Here is a 17,927-nt window from a genome sequence, read left to right on the forward strand (position 1 = left end):
CGGGTTGGGTGACGTCACCTGGCTGTGCATGCGGCACTGGAAAGTAACTCCTGTAATTATAGAATCACAGAATGCCCAAGGTTGGAAGGGACCTCTAGAGATCATCTAGTCCAACCCCTGCACACGCAGGGTCACCTAGAGCACGTGGCACAGGACTGCGTCCAACGGGTTTGAAGATCTCCAGAGAAGGAGACTCCACAACCTCTCTGGGCAGCCTGTTCCAGGGCTCTGGCACCCTCACTGGGAAGGAATTTTTCCTTAAGTTCCTGTGGAACTTTTGGTGTTTCAGTTTGTGGCCGTTTCCTCTAGTTCTGTCAGTGGCCACCACTGAAAAGAGGCCGCCCCATCCTCCTCACGGCCTCCCTTGAGGTACTTCTAGACACTGCTCAGGTCCCCTCTCAGCCTTCTCTTCTCCAGCTGAACAGGCCCAGCTCCCTCAGCCTCTCCTCATAGGGCAGATGTTCCAGACCCCTGATCATCCTCGTGGCCCTGCCTAATTCTCCTGCCCGCTAGGCCCTTGTAGCCTGAGTTTTCGGTTTTCACAGCTGCCTCAAAAGCAAACACACGTTCCCAAACCCCTGTCCTCGCCACAGTTCCATCCCTGCCCTTGGCAAGGGCCCGTTTTCCCGGAGCAGGTGCTGCTGGATGAAGATCCATGGTGCCTTTGAGCCGGGAGCCTGCGATAAGGTCCCCCGCTGCTTGCACAGGTTGGGGTAAGGGGGGCTCTTCTCCCATACCCCATGTGCAAGGGACACATCCCCGATTTGGTGGCTTTGCAGATGGGCCGTGTCCGTGTCGTGGGACACTTTATTTTACACACAAGCATGTGATGAATAAAGCAGTTTTACCTTCCCCATAAATGCAGCATATTTAAGTTTGCATTGTCCGTCCAATGCCAAACCTGAAATCCTCCTGACTTCTTCCCTTAGCTAATAATCCATCACGGGTGTTTTTCTCCTACAAGTGACATTTGCACTGACCTGAATGAGGTTTATACCTCTTTTTTTTTTTTTTTAAATTCTTTTCTAATAGTTTTGCCCACCCACATTTCGGGAGCACGAACTGATTTATGAAGGTGTTTTGATCCCAGTTTATTAATTCCTAATCCTGATTTATTATTACTCCTTTCAGGTTGGCACAGTCATTTGGCAAATAGGGTGGTTTGGGAGCAGGAGCAGAGCCTGGGAGCTCCTGCTGATCCGCGTTTACAACACTGGGGACTCGGAAAGAAGAGCTAAAGAGGGGAGAGCGGCCCGGGCGTCTGCAGGGTCTGGGCTTTGCCCGTTTCCCGGCTGGCGCTTGGCGCTGGATCCAAATCCCGTCGTTTTACGAGCGCGAAGGGGCACAAAGTCCGAGCTGACCGTTTCTGCAGGGCAAACAGAGGAGCCGAACGAGGCTCTGTGGTTGTTTGCTCTCCTCGTGTCCCTCTGTTGTTGCTCCGAGCTGGTGTTCCCGGAGCCGCCTGCACCCGGGCCGCGGCTCTGGGCAGTGTTGCCAGGCTCCGAGCCGGGATGTGGAGAAGGAGCCGCCCGCGGGCTCGGAGTCCTCCCTGGTCACCCTTGCTCGCCGCGGTGCAGCCCAGCCGAGCGCTGCGCCGGCCTCGCGTGAATCCCTTTCTTCCCGTTACGTTTCTCCTTGGCACCGGGCTCCCCGCTGGCGCTATCCCCACGAAATGAATAATTCAGGGTGCCGGGAGCGGAGCCGCGGGGCACGGCGCCTTCCGCGGCTCCGCGAGGGACCCGCGGAGCAGCTGGCCACCGGCGCGGGAGCAGCTGGGCCGGCGAGGCCGAGATGGAGCCGCCCGGAATATTTAAAGACTGTTGAGGAGCGAGCGGGGCCGGGGCACGGAGAACGCCCCCGGCGCTGTCGCTAGCGATTAGCTGCACAGCCAGGGCTTGCGGAACAACAGAGTGTCCGTGGGGAAGGAGAACCCTTAGTGTGGAATTAAAATAAATGGCTTTTCCTAGAAATCTGCATTTCAGGTGCAAAAGCAGGCTCAGGTGCTCTGGCAGGGCCTGGTTGGCTCTCAGCCGAATTCCAAGTATTTCCCCCATCCTAGTGATGGGTTTGCTGGTCTAGCGGAGCCCCAGCGAACACCAGGACCCTCCAAGGGATGGACGGAAGGGGCAGGAGCTTGGTTGCTTGCCGAAGAGCGTTGCGTCCACGGTAGGGTCCACTTCCTTCCGATGCATCCGGTGAATGTCTCTGTAGGTCCCGCGCCGTCACCTGAGCGTGACGTGGGACAGCCAGCGCTTTACTGCGCAGCGGAGCCGGCGGCAGGCGCGGACACCCCGCCGTCGCGCCGCACCGCTTGTGTTGATTGCAACACGGCAATTAAGAGGCTCCCGCTGCTTTCCTGCGCTGCCGAAGGAGGCTCGGAGCAGAGGGGAAGCCCATCGTGGATGTAAACAAGGCGCGGGCACGCCGGGGCACCCGCAGCCTCGTTGGAGCCTGAAATATTGCTTGGCAATGAGAGCAGAAGAGGCCAAGAAGGTCTCGGGAGCGCGGTGTCCACCACATGGATGGGCTTCTCCCCATCCTTTGGGATCCCGTCTTGGGATGCTGTCGTTTTGGGATCCTTTGGGATCCCATCTTGGGGTTTTGTTGCTGTCAGATTTCTCCAGGTCCCTCTCCCAGGTGTTATTCTCATGCCGTCGTGATGTTGCGAGGTGACACCGGAGGCCATCACTAGCTCCTGGTCCCACAGTTTATTTCCAGCTAGGACGGAGCTTCACAGGTTTCCTGGCATTGGTTCCCGAGTGTGAAATGCAGGGAATGGGGGTGGGTTGTGTGAAGAATCCCGGGCACCCTCAGCACTGCTCCTGGCGTCTTCCTTAGCATCCCCCGTTAACCGGGATGTTCCGCAGCCGCCCAAACCCCGTTTAGCCAAAGCAAGGCCCCGTGAAGCTGTGTATTTCTGACTGAGGGAAGGTTAGTAGGAAAATGCTGGAAGAAAAGCATAAAATGCAGCTTTTGTCTGTTGTGCATTTCTTTAAAAAACACTGCATTTTACAAGGACGCTTCTACTCTCTTTCTTTTTAACTCCGTTAGCATGAAACCTCTGTGCTGGCTGTAATTGAGAAGAGGCAGAGGAAAAAATACATTCTTCATTTTGTGCTTTTTGTGCATTCACCAGCGTTGGGGCTGGAGCCAGTGGTTCATTTTTTCCACCCAGTGTTCAGTTTTCCCCTTAGCAGGGGGTTTCGGAGGACGGCACCACATCTGGGGCCACTTAGAGCCCGTCCTGAAAGCCGAGGGCGTCTCAGTGGGACCGGAGCGATCCAAGGAGCATCCCGGGCCTGGCGCGGATCCGGGCGCTGCCCGGCCGGAGCCGCAGCCCCGCAGGGTGAGTGCGGCCGCGCTCAGCCCGTTGTTTGCTCTAAGCTGTTTATTTTGCTGCTGCAGGATTTTATAATCCGCTTGGCTGAGTGAAAGCAGCTAGCGACTCCCATGGCCTCAAATTCCCAGTTTTTGGTGTTTTATCTATATATATATGTATGTGTTTACTGAACATAATATCAGTAATATTTACTGAACGCACACACACATATATATACGTTGCTGATGCAGCTGGGTCTGGAGGCCCCTGTGCCAGGTGGAAGCACGAGGCTCTCCGGGCGGCCGGCTCAAATCCGCTCTAATATCGCTAAACACTCTAATCCGGCGCGCTCGCGCTCCCTAATGCCGTAATGAGTCGTTAAAGACCGTGGCCGGGGCTTTGGGGAGGCCGAGGCTGCAGGCCGGGGCTTTTCCACGTGCCCTGAGAAACGTTTGTGCAGATTTTGCATTTATTGCCCATTTATTGCCCTTTGCTTTGCGGGAGGCCTGTGCCGGGCGCCGCATGGGTGCCGGTGAGGAGGAGGAGGCGAGGAAGGCCCCGGGGTGTCTGGGATGGTCCGACGGGAAGGGTCTGGATGCTCTTCCCGTGGTCCTGCTTTTCTTTCCCTAAGTGCAAAGGAAGGGAGGAAAATCAATTCCTATCAGCAAAACGGAGCCCTTTGATTTATTCCTGCCTGAGGAAGAAATCCTTTATCTCCTCCTCGTCCCCCTGGAAGCAACTGCTCTGCGGGTTGTTATTAGGGAAAAGGTGCCCTAACAGCCCCGCTCGTCCCAGCCCTCATATCCCGATAACCTTTCCCTTTTGGAGGATGCTCACGCTCCTGCTCTCAATGCGAGCGCTCTCTTTTGTGTAAGTAACCCAAGTTTTTTTTTCATTTATTTATTTTTTGGAGCTGCAGGACGCTATAGTTGGTGTCCCTGGTGGATGTGTTCACAGGGGCTTGATCTTGGTTTCCGACGTGAAGGCGGTTTTGCAGTTTGCTCTTTGCATGAGCAATTTCAGCAGCGGCCGAGCAATCGAGTCAGGGCACGGAAGAGGCTTTCACCAGCCCAGGGATTCGCCATGGCTTCTTTTCCGATGCGATATCCCAGATATCCTGTTAAGTTCTGGGCAGCTTGTCATCGGTGACCACGGCTGCCTCCGGAAGCTGGGCTGAAAACACCGCTCCGTCTATCTCCTATTGATTTTGCTAGTGGACCCTTCATTAAAGAAAACAGGAAGGTTGAAGATTTGTCCAACTGAATTATTAAAAACGTCCTCGGAGCGTTTACTTCGAAACCGAGTGGAAGCCTCAAAAGCTGGTGGCGACATTGACCGACCCGGGGGAGCAAAAGGGTGGGAAAGGCCCGGCACGACGCGCGGATGCGTGGGCTGCCGGCGCTGAAACCGGCATCGCTGGGGATCGGCAGCAAAATGAGTGCAAGGGGGCAGGTTGGACAGGGAGGAGGATTCGGTGCTTCCCTCTCCAGCACCCCGGCAGGCTCTGACAGGGTGAGGTGCTTCAGTTTCGGTGTCATTGCCGACAGGTTTGGGGTTGGATCCGAAGGGGAGGAAGGAGAAATGACCAAATACATTCACTTTTCGTAATCTCTTGCAGGTACTTTATTCTCTGCCCCCCGTCCTTGTTTTTTAAAACGCGGTTTGGGTTTCAAATCGAGCCATGCAAATTAAAGAGACCTACGTGCATCCGAGCTGCCATTAGGCCAGAATAAATTATTCAGCCTCGGGAAGCTCTGGAGAAACCCGGGAGCCCCTTGAGCGCAGCCAGGGGAGGCTGCAGACCCCGCAGAAAGCGCTTGGGCCCTCCCCGCGTCTGCACAGAGCCCCACGCTCTGCTCAAGTAACCTCCTTTTCCCAATCCTTCGGGATAAGGCACGCGCCGGGTGCCGTCGCCGCTCGAATTTTTGCTTGCAAATATCTGTAGAGCGGCCGCTCCTCCGTTTGGGCTCAGATCCTCTTATTGGAGGGATTATAACTGCCTCGCTAAGCAATCTAATCCCCGCACAGCCCCGCGCGCTCTTTTGGAAGGATTTCCCAAGTGGCTGAAGAGCAGAGGAGGAAAATCTCTGGCTATCGGATTAATTGGTATAAAATCAATCTTACATTTGACCACAGGTGTTAAAAAAGCGCATGCTTAAGTAGTAGCGCGTTGTGTATGTTTGCAGAAGTGCCCGAGACCCTCGCTCGTCGCTGCTGCTTGGCGAGGCTGGTTATTTCCAAAATCCAGGCCCTTTTCCCAAAGTTACCAGAAACGGCAAGCGGAATTAAGTGACAGATTTTGAGGGCTGAGGTTCTCAGCGACAGCCCAGATTGTTTCCGTCACAGTTGTCACTGCGGGACGGTTTTGTTTGCTCTCAGATGGCATCAAATATTGGTGAGCCGGGAGAGGCGAGGGCGAATCGCGCCTCCGCGGGAAGGGGGTGTTTTATCGTATTGAGCCGTTCCCTATGGAATTAGGAAATACCGCTTGGACAGACAGTGGCATTTTTTGGTTAAGGCTTGCGTTTTCCTGGGGCATGGTCAAGATCTTGGGTGAAAGTGTCGGTGCTTGTGTGGACGTGCTTTGAGATGCACCCGGTTCTGCAGAAGCGTCCTGGAAACATCCGGAATGAGTCCGATGGGATTGTTTGGGAATGCGCTGGAGAGATGTTTGGATAGATGGGAAGAGTTGCCTGAATGTGCGTCCTGCCACGAGCTCAAGCCAGGGCTGCTGAAGCCCCGTGGGGCAGGGGGACCCATCCCAGCCTGTGTAAGACAGAGGCTGCGAATCCAAAGTCCTGAAAACCTACCTGTTTTTTATTTTCCTTTTCCTTTCTCCTCATGAAGCAGTGCCATAAATCAGCTGGAAGCCCCGACACGCCGAGCCAGGCTCCAATAGAGGCAGATTTAGTGTTACAATTACCAAGCGCCTTTTCCTCCCCTCTCCCACTCCATCCATCCAGGGGAAGACAAAACCACTTTACTAAACGTTAAAAAATACATCTTTCCTAAAGCAACCCGAACCCTGCCGTGTCACCGAGGCCATTCTGGGGCATATTTGGTTTCCCATGAGAATGTGGCAGTTTGTGGTGTATCCATTTAATATTTAGGTATCCTCTTGCTCCGTCACGCTGGGTGTGAGCTTAATTACATATTGCTCATTAGAATTTTCCAGCTCAGTGCAGTGAGTAGCCGCGGCTGCTGTGTTATCGTGCATTTGCAGCAGTGAGATTTCTTTGCCATCACATATGGTAGTATTATACACTGCAGCACAGCATAGGGTGAGGTTCAATGTATTATGTAAAACTCAGGATAATCCGAATCTCTCTCGGATGTACTCCTCTTGCAGTGGTTTTTAGGAGGAAAATAGCGATTTTTTCAGGTGAGCCCCAGGGCAATAGCAGATGTCACTGGTCTATGAAACAGGTAGGAGATAAAGGCTGGAACTGAGTGGATCTGGTCATCCCCTTCCCTCGCCTTCATTATTTGGGAGTCCCAGGGTAAATGTGGAGCCGGGTCTGTGCCCATCTTTGCCCCCTCGGAATTAAATCCCCGTGGAAGGCAGTGGGAAGAATTGCACGGAGAGCAGTATCAATATTCAGCAGAAATCAGCTGAAGCTCAAAACTGCTTGATGAAATTATTCCTTATGTTTTCAAGTATATCTGGGTCAGTTGATGCCCCATCACCTGGGACATCAGCTAGATAAGCTGTATAAAACACTGAAACTGGGGTTCTTCTGCAAGCCCGGAGCTTGGGCCGCGCTGCCCCGCTTTGCTCGCTTGCTTTTCACGAGGACAGATTCATTTAGCATGATTTGATTGCCAGTGCTCTCCAGTGCTTTATTTATTTAGATATTCCCTGGGGAACAAAAGAAATATGTAGCTAACACAAACACATATTTTGCTGGCACAAGTGGACTGAACTCCATTTAAAATATGTTTATTTTCCCCCCATCTTCTTGCAGCAGGTCTCTGGCCTGCGTAAACTGGGAGAGCTGCCCTTAAGGCAATAGAAGTGCACTGAAATAACACAAAACTAGTTGGGACCCTTCCTATTATTAATGTGAAACGTAAGATTTTCTGTGGACCAGAGCGCTGTCATGCACGCTCGGAGCCGAATCCGACTGCTTTTCCGACGGCTGCTTCCTCAAGCATCAGCAATTCCGCAGCTGAGCGCTTCTCTCTGCACGGGTGCCGATTTGTCAGAACTGAAGGGTTTGACAAAAATGTGTCAATTTGGCTCAAAGTTGGGTTTGAGCAAGACGCTGAGGGAAGGAGGCAGCTTTCCTTCCTGGCAGGGTAAAGCTGCAGCAGGATCCTGGGAAAAAGCGGTAAGAGAGGATGTGGGAAGGAGCGTTCATCCCGGCCGGCTTTTCTCCAAAGCAGCCCTCCTCGTCTTTTCTTCCCCTTGGAAATCCTGTATTCGTGGAACGTTGTTCCATCTCTCACCCTTGTCCTTGCCTCCCTGCAACAGTCGGGAAGGAATATCCCAGAGGGGCAGCACTGAAAATATAAGGACTTAAAAACACTATTGGTGTGTGGGAATGGCTGGTTTCGCAGCGCCAGCGCAGAGGGGCACTGCGAGGCGCGTGCGGCCCGGCCTGTTCCCCCATTGCATCGTGCGAGCAGAGGGGAAGGATTTAGCCCTTTTTGGCCCCGTTTTCCTGTTTAAAAGCACGGACTCGCAGCGGGCAGTGCGCTTGGGAGGTCACAGGGCTCTGTTCCCCCTGTTTCTCCGTATCCGCAGGGCGGCGGGTCGCCGCGGGACCCCGATCCCGCGGGATCGCGAGGCTCTGCAACGCGGCGTCGCTCCCGCCACGCGGTTCGGGAGCCCTTGGCACAACAGCAGTGGCTGCCGTGACTTTCCAAAGGCTCCGCGCCCGCCCGGAGCCCCCCGTGGCGCCCGGCTTCGGCGGAGCGAGGAAGAGGCCGGCAGCGAGGAAGGCCCTTTGGCGCCCGGTGGAGGCCGCAACCTGCGGAGGGGTCAAATTCCCGGCGCAGGTAGCGCCCGCCGCACTTCCTGCCGTGCCGGGGAGGAGTCTGGCGCAGGGAAGGGAGGAGGAGGCCGCCGGAGCGAGCCCGGGTGACGGAGCCGCCGCTCCGGCCGCCGCAGCGCCGCGCTCGGAGGCTGCCGCGGCCTGGGCCGCCGCCGGCCCCGCCATGAAGTCGGACCGCGAGGAGGGCAAGCCGGGTACGTGGGGCCGCGCGCGCCGGCCTCGCGCCAGGCCCGGCCTTTGTTCGGGGCTGCCGGCGGATGCTCCCGCGGCGACGCTCCGGCTCGGCCCCGGCGACGCTCCGGCTCGGCCCCGGCGACGCTCCGGCCTGGCCGCGGCGACGCTCCGGCTGCGCGACCCGCACGGCCGGAGCAGGAGCCGGGGGGCCGGTGGGACGATGCGCGCGGAGCAGTGCCGCGGGGGGGACACGGCCAGCCCGCGGGTGAGCGCAGTTTGGGGTGAATCCGTGGGCTTTTGGGCGCCGGGCCCGGGAGCGGCGTGTTGCGCCCGGTTCAGCTTTGTTTGCGTGCGTGTGAGGATGTTCCCTTCCTGCTTGTTCCTTCCCGCAAAGGAAGGCAGGCGGGAAGAGCCGCCGGGGCCAGAGCGGGAGGAGAGGGGGGACCAGAGCCGGAGCCGGCGCAGGGAGGAGGTCCCCGTTGGGGACACGGGGATCGGGCGCTCCACACGCTCCAAGGGAGCTCCGCGTCGGACCCGCTCCCGCCGCGGTGCCCGCGCGGGTCACGGCGCTGCCCCCCTGCGCTCTTGTCCCGGTGGCCGCGGTGATGCTGGACCTGCGGAAAACCAGGGGATTTCCCAGTGGGAAGAACCGCAGGAGACCCACGGGAGAAGAGGTGGACGGGCCACCAAAAGCGGGGCCAGAGCGTGGATCCCCCGGGACTGCTGCGCGTCCTGCTCCCGTCAGTGGGGGAGCCGGCAAAGGCTTCGCGGAGCGGGAATCGGAGACGGATTTACAGGATCCGCAGGGGAACCTTCAGCCCCAAAACGCTCGGCAGGGATGTTTATCATGGAGGCTTTAACTGCCAAAGGCAAAAAAAAAGGGACTCTCTATATTGCCCCTTAGCACCGCTCAGTGCTTGGAGTGGAAAGGATGCAGAATCCAGAAAGGATGCGGAATGTGACAGGGTCCTGGAAGTTTAGTGCCATCAACCGAAACGTAATTAGGGGCTAATTATTGTGGTGCAAATTGTCATTATTGTCAATTATTCTGGGAAATATTGGAAAGGCCTTAATTCCCCAGCTGCCGGCTCGCTGCGTTTTTGAAAGCTGCTGGATGGAGCGGTGCAGGAAAGGTGGGAATGCTGGTGCCGTGGCAATTCCATCAGAGAATTCGGGGTGTTTTCCATGAAAACTTGCGGGAACCTTGTGCTGCTGCTTTGGCAGGTGCCACAGGAGTGTGGAATAATCCCTAAAAACTTGGCCTAGTGGCATTTTTCCCTCCACTTTAAAATAAAGCCAAAATTCCCCTCCTGAGCCGGGCAATTCCTTGACAGCAGCGATCCATGCAAACCAAACGCTCCTGCTCTGTCCGATCCATCCGACAGCAGCGCAAATGCGGCTCAAAGCTGCCAGCGACCAGTCGTAACCGAGCGCTGGTGTCTGTGCCCTGAGTGTCCTACCGGGAATGCCAGCGTTTCCCAGCAAAGCCGCTGCAATCCTACACTTTGCAGCAATCCTTCTCTGCGGCCCTGGGGAAAATCCCACAGGCGCTTGGGGAGAAGTCGCTGCCGTCCCGGACCCCCGGCGGCTTCCGTCCCTTCTGCTCGAGGTTCTCAATTGCCAAGGAATCGCTTCCCGGCTCTCTCCCAAACAGAGACGCTCTTAATTACAGGTGAAAACAAATTATCTGAAGATTAATTAACGGCGGTGCTAAACGCGGCCTTGGTTTCACCCAGGACCATCTGGCTGGTGCTTTGCCATGCCCGGCACGCAGAGCCGCGAGCGTCCGACGCTGTCCCCAGTGCGCGGATCCCAGATTTATCCCTCCAGCCAGCGCAGCGTGGGAAAAGGCTCCACACGAGCTGCTCCCTGCAGCCTCCTGGCTCCTCGGGTTTCCCCCAAATTTCCCAAACGCCAGCGCCAGAAAGCCAAATTTCTCCATCCCCTTGAGAAATCGCAGTGTTGCTTTGGCCGGGGCCTGAGCAAGCCTTCGTGCTGGAAACATTTATTCCAGCTTTTTTTCTTTTCTTTTTTTTTTTTTTTTTTTTTTGTTTCTGGTATTTAATGAAATCCCCCCAGCCTGCTGCTCGAATGTTCCTAGTTAGTGACTTTACGGCTAAATAATTTACAGAGGAGGCCTTGCCAGTTTTCATAAGCGAAGCATCCCAAGTATGCGGAGCGGATTTTATGTCTTCCCGCCCCAGCTGCTCCGCCGTGCCCCGCTTGCTGCAAAAGCTGCTCCTGCCCTCGGTGCCCGGCGGCTTTTTGCTTATCGGGGAGGAAAAATAAAGTGGTTGCTACATTCTGTAGCTGTCTGTGGGCATGGGGCGAAGTCCGGAAAGCAGCAGGAATCCTTGGAGCAAGTGCAAGGGCTTGCAGTGACCCGGAGGGACAGCGGGTTAATGCAACAAGGAATCCTCAGAGGGGCTGGAGCTGATCCGAGTGCACGCAGGATGCAGCGGTTTTCCCGCTCGCCGAGCGCTTCGGGATGCGGCGACATTCCTGCGCCTGGAGCGCTGCAGCGCTTCGGGATGCGGCACCTTCCGATGCCTGAGCGTTGCAGCAATTTTATGGGTTTTTGGCTTTTTATGTGCTGACAGAAATGCCTTATCTGAGTGGAAATAAAGGTGAGCCATGTGGGAGATGTGGTGCAACAGGAGGGCACTGGGGGAATGTTGCAACGAGGGGGACCCGTGGGGCCACCTCTTGTCCTCCACGTCCCGTAAAAGCGGGCGGTTGTGCAACGGCATTGAGCGGGTTTGCGCCGAAACCCCCGAGACTTGTCCAAGTTTCAGTAGGACCTTTCCAGTTTCTCAGAGCGAGTGGTTTTGACGGGAATTGTTGTCCTTGGTGTTTGCGATTTTACGCTTTTTTCCCCTGGATTTTTGTTTTTTAAGCCCCCGGGGGGTGTCCTGGCGTCATGCTCTGTGTCTCTCCCTACAGGGCTGCTGCGAGAGGAGGTGGCCCAGCTGCAGGAGGAGGTTCACCTGCTCCGCCAAATGAAGGAGATGCTGGCAAAAGACCTGGAGGAGACGCCCGGCGGCAAGTCCAGCGAGGTCCTCTCGGCCACCGAGCTCAAGGTGCAGCTGGTGCAGAAGGAGCAGGAGCTGGCGCGAGCCAAGGAGGCCCTGCAGGGTAAGGACGGGCCCGCGGTGAGAGCTGTAGGTGATGCAAAGCTCTGTGCATCCCGTAATCATAGAATCACAGAATGCCCAAGGTTGGAAGGGGCCTCTAGGGATCATCCAGTCCAATCCCTGCACACACAGGGTCACCTAGAGCACGTGGCACAGGGCTGCGTCCAAGCGGGTTTGAAGATCTCCAGAGGAGACTCCACAACCTCTCTGGGCAGCCTGTTCCAGTGCTCTGGCACCCTCACTGTGAAGAAAATTTTCCTTAAGTTCCTGTGGAACTTTTGGTGCTTCAGTTTGGGGCCGTTTCCTCTAGTTCTGTCAGTGGCCACCGGTGAAAAGAGGCCGCCCCATCCTCCTCACTGCCTCCCTTGAGGTACTTCTAGACACTGCTCAGGTCCCCTCTCAGCCTTCCCTTCTCCAGCTGAACAGGCCCAGCTCCCTCAGCCTCTCCTCATAGGATCCGACCCTGGGATGTTTCTGCTGCCCCTCGCAAGCGGTTCCTCTGCGACCGGTGCAGCATAAGGCTGAGGGAGCTGCTGGCCATGGCCGAGGCCCCCCGGTTTGGGGCAATCCGGGCGGAATGACGGCGTTTCCATCCCTGCACGCGTAGGAGCAGCATCAGGCACAAGTAGGGAAGCAAAGCGGCTCGCCCCCTCGCTCCCTGCCGAGAGCTGGGAACGTGCCACGGCTTTTTACATCTGGAACATGCTAAATATGCAAGAGGAGAACTATTTTAAGAATGCTTGTATGAAAAAAAAGAAGAAAGAAAACTCTGTGGAACTTTTCGTCCCCTTTGCGCGACAGACAGGCTGCGTGCGGCGACGCTGCTGCACCCTTGGGTGCAAAGGATGTTTCGGCGCGAGGGCTGCAGCTTGAGAGGAGGGGCTGGACCTGCCACCATAGCGAATTTGGGCCTTTGAGAGCTGAATTGGAGGACTTAAGAAATGTTGCCTCGATGCTGAGGCCATCCAGGGTCTGGCTCCTTGGAGCAGGTCTCCCGCGATGGGATGCGATAACCGGGTGTTGAGTCCGAAACTTGGAGACGAGGCCTGTGTGTGTTTAATTGCAATGTAAAGAGCACCCGGGTAACTCCCGCCCAGGGCTGACCCATTTTATGGCTCAGTCATGGTGACAATGTTGGATTTCATGGCCGGGATACAGGAACAGCAGAAATGAAGCGGACGTTAATGTGACAAGGCGGTTTGCTCCGTGCGCGCTCCGGCCGGAGCGCCGTGCCGACGGCTTCACCGAGCCCGGCAGTATGGCACAGTATTGGGAAGCACGCTTGGTAAATGTTAAACCTTCCGAGACTTCGTGGACTCCTCTTCTAATAACACCTCGGAGCGTTTTCTTTGGCAAGCGATGAAGTATTTCCCGTGCATCTTGCAGGACCCTGAACGCCCCCGCTAATTAAAACAGGTTGTTGCTATGGAGTAACCAGCTATTTAATTAAATTCATTAGGAGTCTTTTGTCGCCTCCGGCTTTGGAGAGTTACAAATGCAACTCAAACTTGTACAGGAGCCTCTCATTATCCTTGGGAAAATGAAAAATGTATGTATATATTTGTCACGAGACGGTCACGAGCTCGGAAATTCCATGCTTTTGGCTGTTCCAGGGGCTTGGTGCTAAATTAAAGGATTTCCACGGGTACATTGGAGGCAAACACAACCTCAACTCAGGCTCGGGTTTGCCGCATGCCACAAGGATGCTCCCGCACTCCTCACTGGGGCCCTTATCCCAGCCACATCCCATCTGTCGGGATAAGCTCGGGATGTGCTGTTTAAGCTGCCCGATTAAGTGGCTCATTGCAGGAGCATTGAGGGAAGTGCAACGTGAGCTGAAAACGCTATTCACGCGTTGGGTTTTAATCCGACAAAACTAGGTAGGGCATTTACAAAGAAATCTTGTTGTGTTCCCAACATTTATTTGTGTAACAGCTTGCTTTCCTCCGGACCCTGCGACTAGAAGATGTCTTAGCAAGTTGGAGGGGGTCACGGCTGGTATTCCTAGGGCTTAATCCTCCCCAGGAGAGAGCAGAGTTGGCACAGGGCTGGTGGGAGAGCCCCGAATAATCCTGAAAAGCCATCGCCGGAGCCTCGGCTTTAAATTAAGAAATTAAATGGATTAAAAAGCTCTCTCCCGCAGCCATGAAGGCCGACCGCAAGCGCCTCAAGGCCGAGAAGACCGACCTGGTGAGCCAGATGCAGCAGCTCTACGCCACGCTGGAGAGCCGCGAGGAGCAGCTCCGTGACTTCATCCGCAACTACGAGCAGCACCGGAAAGTGAGTCCTCCTGGGGGAAAAAGCAAAAATCGGAGCTCCGTTTAGAGCAGAAAATGTCTCTGGTGGTTTTGAGGCCGGTTTTACTGTTTTTGTTGTGATTTGCCCGGGTGGAGGCATCCACCCGAGCGAGCGGCCGTGGGAACCAGCATCTGTGACGGTCGTGGGCTCTTTTCCGTGCCAGGGGAGAAAGTTGCTATTTTTAAAGCGTTCTGCCGAAGGAGCATCGCTCCCATGCAGCTCTGGGGTTATTTTAGGAACCGTGGCGCGTTTGAGGTTTTCTTTCCCTCCGGCCACCAGAAGTTTTTGTGCTTCGAAACGCCCCAGCAGTGAGATGCCGAGCGGAAAACGCCGCAGGAAAATAGCCGGCTTTTGCTGCGCTCGGCCACGGAGGGGTTTTGCAGGGAAGGAAAGGAGAGCCGAGCTCCACGCTGCGCTCCGACGGAGCGGGGCGGCAGGGGGGGACCCACTTGCCACGTGGGGACCATCAGGTGGGGGTCATAGAATCATAGAATGAATCATAGAATCATAGAACCATAGAATGGTTAAGGTTAGAAGGGACCTCTAGAGATCATCTAGTCCAACCCCCTGCACACACAGGGTCACCTAGAGCACGTGGCACAGGGCCGTGTCCAAGCGGGTTTTTTAGGGTCACTAACTGTGTGGGTCCCGGCAGGAGAGCGAGGACGCGGTGAAAGCCCTGGCCAAGGAGAAGGACCTGCTGGAGCGGGAGAAGTGGGAGCTGCGCCGGCAAGCCAAGGAGGCGACGGACCACGCCAGCGCCCTCCGCTCCCAGCTGGACCTCAAGGACAACCGCATGAAGGAGCTGGAGGCCGAGCTGGCCATGGTGAGCACCAACCCTCGGCCTTTGGGGCAGCTGGGGCCTTTTGATGTTGCAGTCGCTGTTTTACTTCTCTTCCCTGCCTGAGCAAGTGCTCAAAATCCCCCAGATTTTGCTGCACGGAGGGCTGCAAGGTGGCAGCAAGCAAGTTCGAGGGTTGGCCAGGAGTCGGGGTGCTGGTGGCCAAGGACCAGCACCGGGCCGGGCGCCCGGGCGCAGTTCAGCCACTTGAGACGCTGAGTTCCTCCCTCCTGTCTCTTCCACAGGCCAAGCAGTCGCTGGCCACGCTGACCAAGGACGTGCCCAAGCGGCACTCACTGGCCATGCCGGGCGAGACGGTGCTCAACGGCAACCAGGAGTGGGTGATGCAGGCCGACCTGCCGCTCACGGCCGCCATCCGGCAGAGCCAGCAGACCCTCTACCACTCGCACCCCCAGCACTCGGCGGACCGGCAAGGTGAGCCCCGCTCGAGCCCCTTCCCTTCTCTCCAAAACCGGCACCTCTGGAGATGAGGCGCGAGCCCAGATCCCGCGTTGCCTATGGCCCCAGTGGCAGGGCGACATCCCCCCTTCGTGCTTCCTTCTCCGCTCCCTGACCAGAGCGTAGCCACCGTTATCCATGAGCTCCCCTCTCCTCCCGCGGCTCCGCTTGGGAAGGGCGGCCGGGGCGGCGCGGTGTCCCCGGGCCCCGCTGACGCCGGTGCCTCCCTTGCGTTGCAGCCGTCAGAGTGAGTCCCTGCCACTCGCGGCAGCCCTCCATCATCTCCGACGCGTCCGCCGCCGAAGGCGACAGGTCGTCGACGCCGAGCGACATCAACTCACCCCGGCATCGGACGCACTCGCTCTGCAACGTAAGGCACCCGCTGAGCCCCCCAAAACGGCTCCCTCGGAGCCCAGCGGCCACCAGGTCTCCCTCTTCCCCTAGGGCTAGTCCCAGCCCAGCTGCTGGCAAAGGCTCTTGCTGGCGTCTGGGGTCCCTGGTGCAGATCCTAACACATGATCCAAGGTGCAGATCCTAACGCTGCTCCAAGGTGCAGATCCTAACGTGTGCTCCAAGGCGCAGATCCTAACACATGCTCCAAGGTGCAGACCCTACTGGGTGCTCCCAGGTGCAGACCCTAACGTGTCCTCCAAGGTGCAGATCCTAACACATGCTCCAAGGTGCAGACCCTAACACATGCTCCAAGGTGCAGATCCTAACACATGATCCAAGGTGCAGATCCTAACGCATGCTCCAAGGTGCAGACCCTAACGTGTCCTCCAAGGTGCAGATCATGACATGCACTCCAAGGTGCAGATCCTAACGTGTGCTCCAAGGGCAGCAGCACTCCCTGCCCGCTGTCCCTGTTGTGACACTGCCTTTCGGCCTGTCCCCACTGTGGCCTGGGCAGGAGCCTGGGGCTGCATGGGGCTAAAGGGAGGATCGGTTCATGGGAAGATCTGCTGGGGGGAAGGTAGCAAAGGTTCAACCTAGGATAAAAATCCAGATGATTTAATTGTTTTTATCTAAACTGAGTCACTCAGGGTAAAAAAAAAAAAAAAAAAAAAAAAAAAAACAGCATTTTTCCCCCATGTTTCTAGGGGTAAACAAAAACCCCCAGAAGGGGAGAGTTGCCCTCACTTGGTTGCCCCTGTCCCAAATCTTCCTCCCCAAAAGAACTGCCAACAACCCAGTAATGTCTCATGCTACTTTGCCCTAAAAACAGGGATTCTGTGCAAAATTGTCTTGACTCAAGGGCTGTTTTTGCTCCAGTGGTGTGGGATCCGGCGCTGTGCTTACGCTGTTTCAATTTGATCTGTCTCCTTCTGCTGGTAGGGGGATAGTCCTGGTCCGGTACAGAAAAACTTGCACAACCCAATTGTACAGGTAGGAAGCAGCTCCCCTTTCCAATCCCTCTGCTGTTACGTGACATTTTGCTCGTGACTGTCTTGCAAGGGCAGTCCGAGTTAGTCTGAATATATATCCCAGGGCCCCCTGTCCAAATCTGCTCCTACTGCCCAAGCTTGGCGTTTTACGGAATAACCGTGTTTTATCCCACTGCTTGTCATCCTGGGGGGTCACAGGAAAACTCAGCAGCAAAGTTCCCAGTGGTGTTTGGGTGGTTGATGCTTTTTGGAAAGGGTCTGGAGCATGGCAGTTCCTTCCCGTTTGCTGGAGACACTCAAATCTTTTTCCCTCATTCTTTTTCTCCTTCTTATCCTCCATCGTCTTCTCCGTCTTCGATCTCCATCTCCTTCCCTTCTCCTTCTCCATCTGTTTTGCCATTTCCATCTGTTTCTCCATCTGTTTCTCCATCTTTCTCCATCTCCTTCTCCTCTCTTCTCCTCCATCTTTCTCCATCTTTCTCCATCTCCTTCTCCATCTTTCTCCTCCTCCTCTTTCCCTTCTCCTTTTCCCTCATCTTTCTCCATCTCTTTCTCCATCTCCTTCTCCTTCTCCATCTCTTTCACCATCTCCTCCTTTTCCCTCTCCTCCATCCACCTCCTTATCCATTTCCTTCTCCTTCTCCATCCTCACTCTTTGTTGTCCCCCCTCCCGCAGTCTCTAGAGGACCTCGAAGACCAAAAACGAAAAAAGAAGAAAGAGAAGATGGGCTTTGGCTCCATCTCCAGGGTGTTCGCCCGCGGGAAGCAGCGCAAGTCGCTAGACCCCGGCCTGTTTGACGGGACGGCCCCCGACTACTACATAGAGGAGGACGCGGACTGGTGACCCCCTTCCCGGCCGGCAGCTCCCGGCGGCTGCCGGCGCCTGTGCCGAGTGTCCGCGCGCGGACGTATCCAGCCCGGAAAGCAACGGGAGCCTCCAGCCCGTGTACACCCTCCGCGTGAGCCCGCGTGGACATGGTCACTGTCGTCCTTGGAGCAATGCGGCTGTGTTGTAACTCGCTTCCGTAGGGATTTTGGGTTGTTTCCTTTTTTTTTTGTTGGTTTTGTTCCCGTAACTCTGCCCTCCGTCGTCGCTTCGATTTGTTTGTTTGGGCGCTCCGATTTTTTTGTCGTCGCTGTTGTTGTTCGTTTTCCTCCCCCTTTTGACAAAACTTGAAACTTGAAGGACTGCTGTGTACCTGTAAATAACAGAAATATCGTGCACTTTGTGCTTGTGACGTCTCTTGTCCCACACGCTCCTGAGCCCGCCGCGGCGGCGCATGGTCCGCGCGGCACGAGCCCGGCGCCGGCTCTCGGCGA

At 56.0% G+C, this 17,927-nt stretch overlaps 1 protein-coding gene across 3 annotated transcripts in view; it reads left to right on the plus strand.

The window, feature by feature from the left end:
• The window catches only part of KAZN (kazrin, periplakin interacting protein), a 103,156-nt gene extending 85,696 nt beyond the window's left edge, over positions 1-17,460 (plus strand). For 2 of the 3 annotated variants that reach the window (XM_088529562.1, XM_088529564.1), the window contains 7 exons: positions 11,434-11,625; positions 13,768-13,904; positions 14,578-14,748; positions 15,009-15,198; positions 15,462-15,592; positions 16,558-16,608; positions 17,284-17,460. In XM_088529562.1, coding sequence (XP_088385688.1) covers positions 11,434-11,625; positions 13,768-13,904; positions 14,578-14,748; positions 15,009-15,198; positions 15,462-15,592; positions 16,558-16,608; positions 17,284-17,451 — 1,040 coding nt within the window. In that variant the 3' untranslated portion in view covers positions 17,452-17,460. Of the gene's footprint in view, positions 1-8,469; positions 8,511-11,433; positions 11,626-13,767; positions 13,905-14,577; positions 14,749-15,008; positions 15,199-15,461; positions 15,593-16,557; positions 16,609-17,283 lie in introns of those variants that run through there. The other variant, XM_088529563.1, reaches the window with a different exon arrangement.
• Positions 17,461-17,927: the final 467 nt, after the last annotated feature.

This window comes from Tinamus guttatus, unplaced genomic scaffold, assembly GCF_059628265.1.
Source record: "Tinamus guttatus ecotype Peru unplaced genomic scaffold, ASM5962826v1 Tinamus_guttatus_pri_ptg000332l, whole genome shotgun sequence".
In the NCBI taxonomy this organism is placed as follows: Eukaryota; Metazoa; Chordata; class Aves; order Tinamiformes; family Tinamidae; genus Tinamus; species Tinamus guttatus.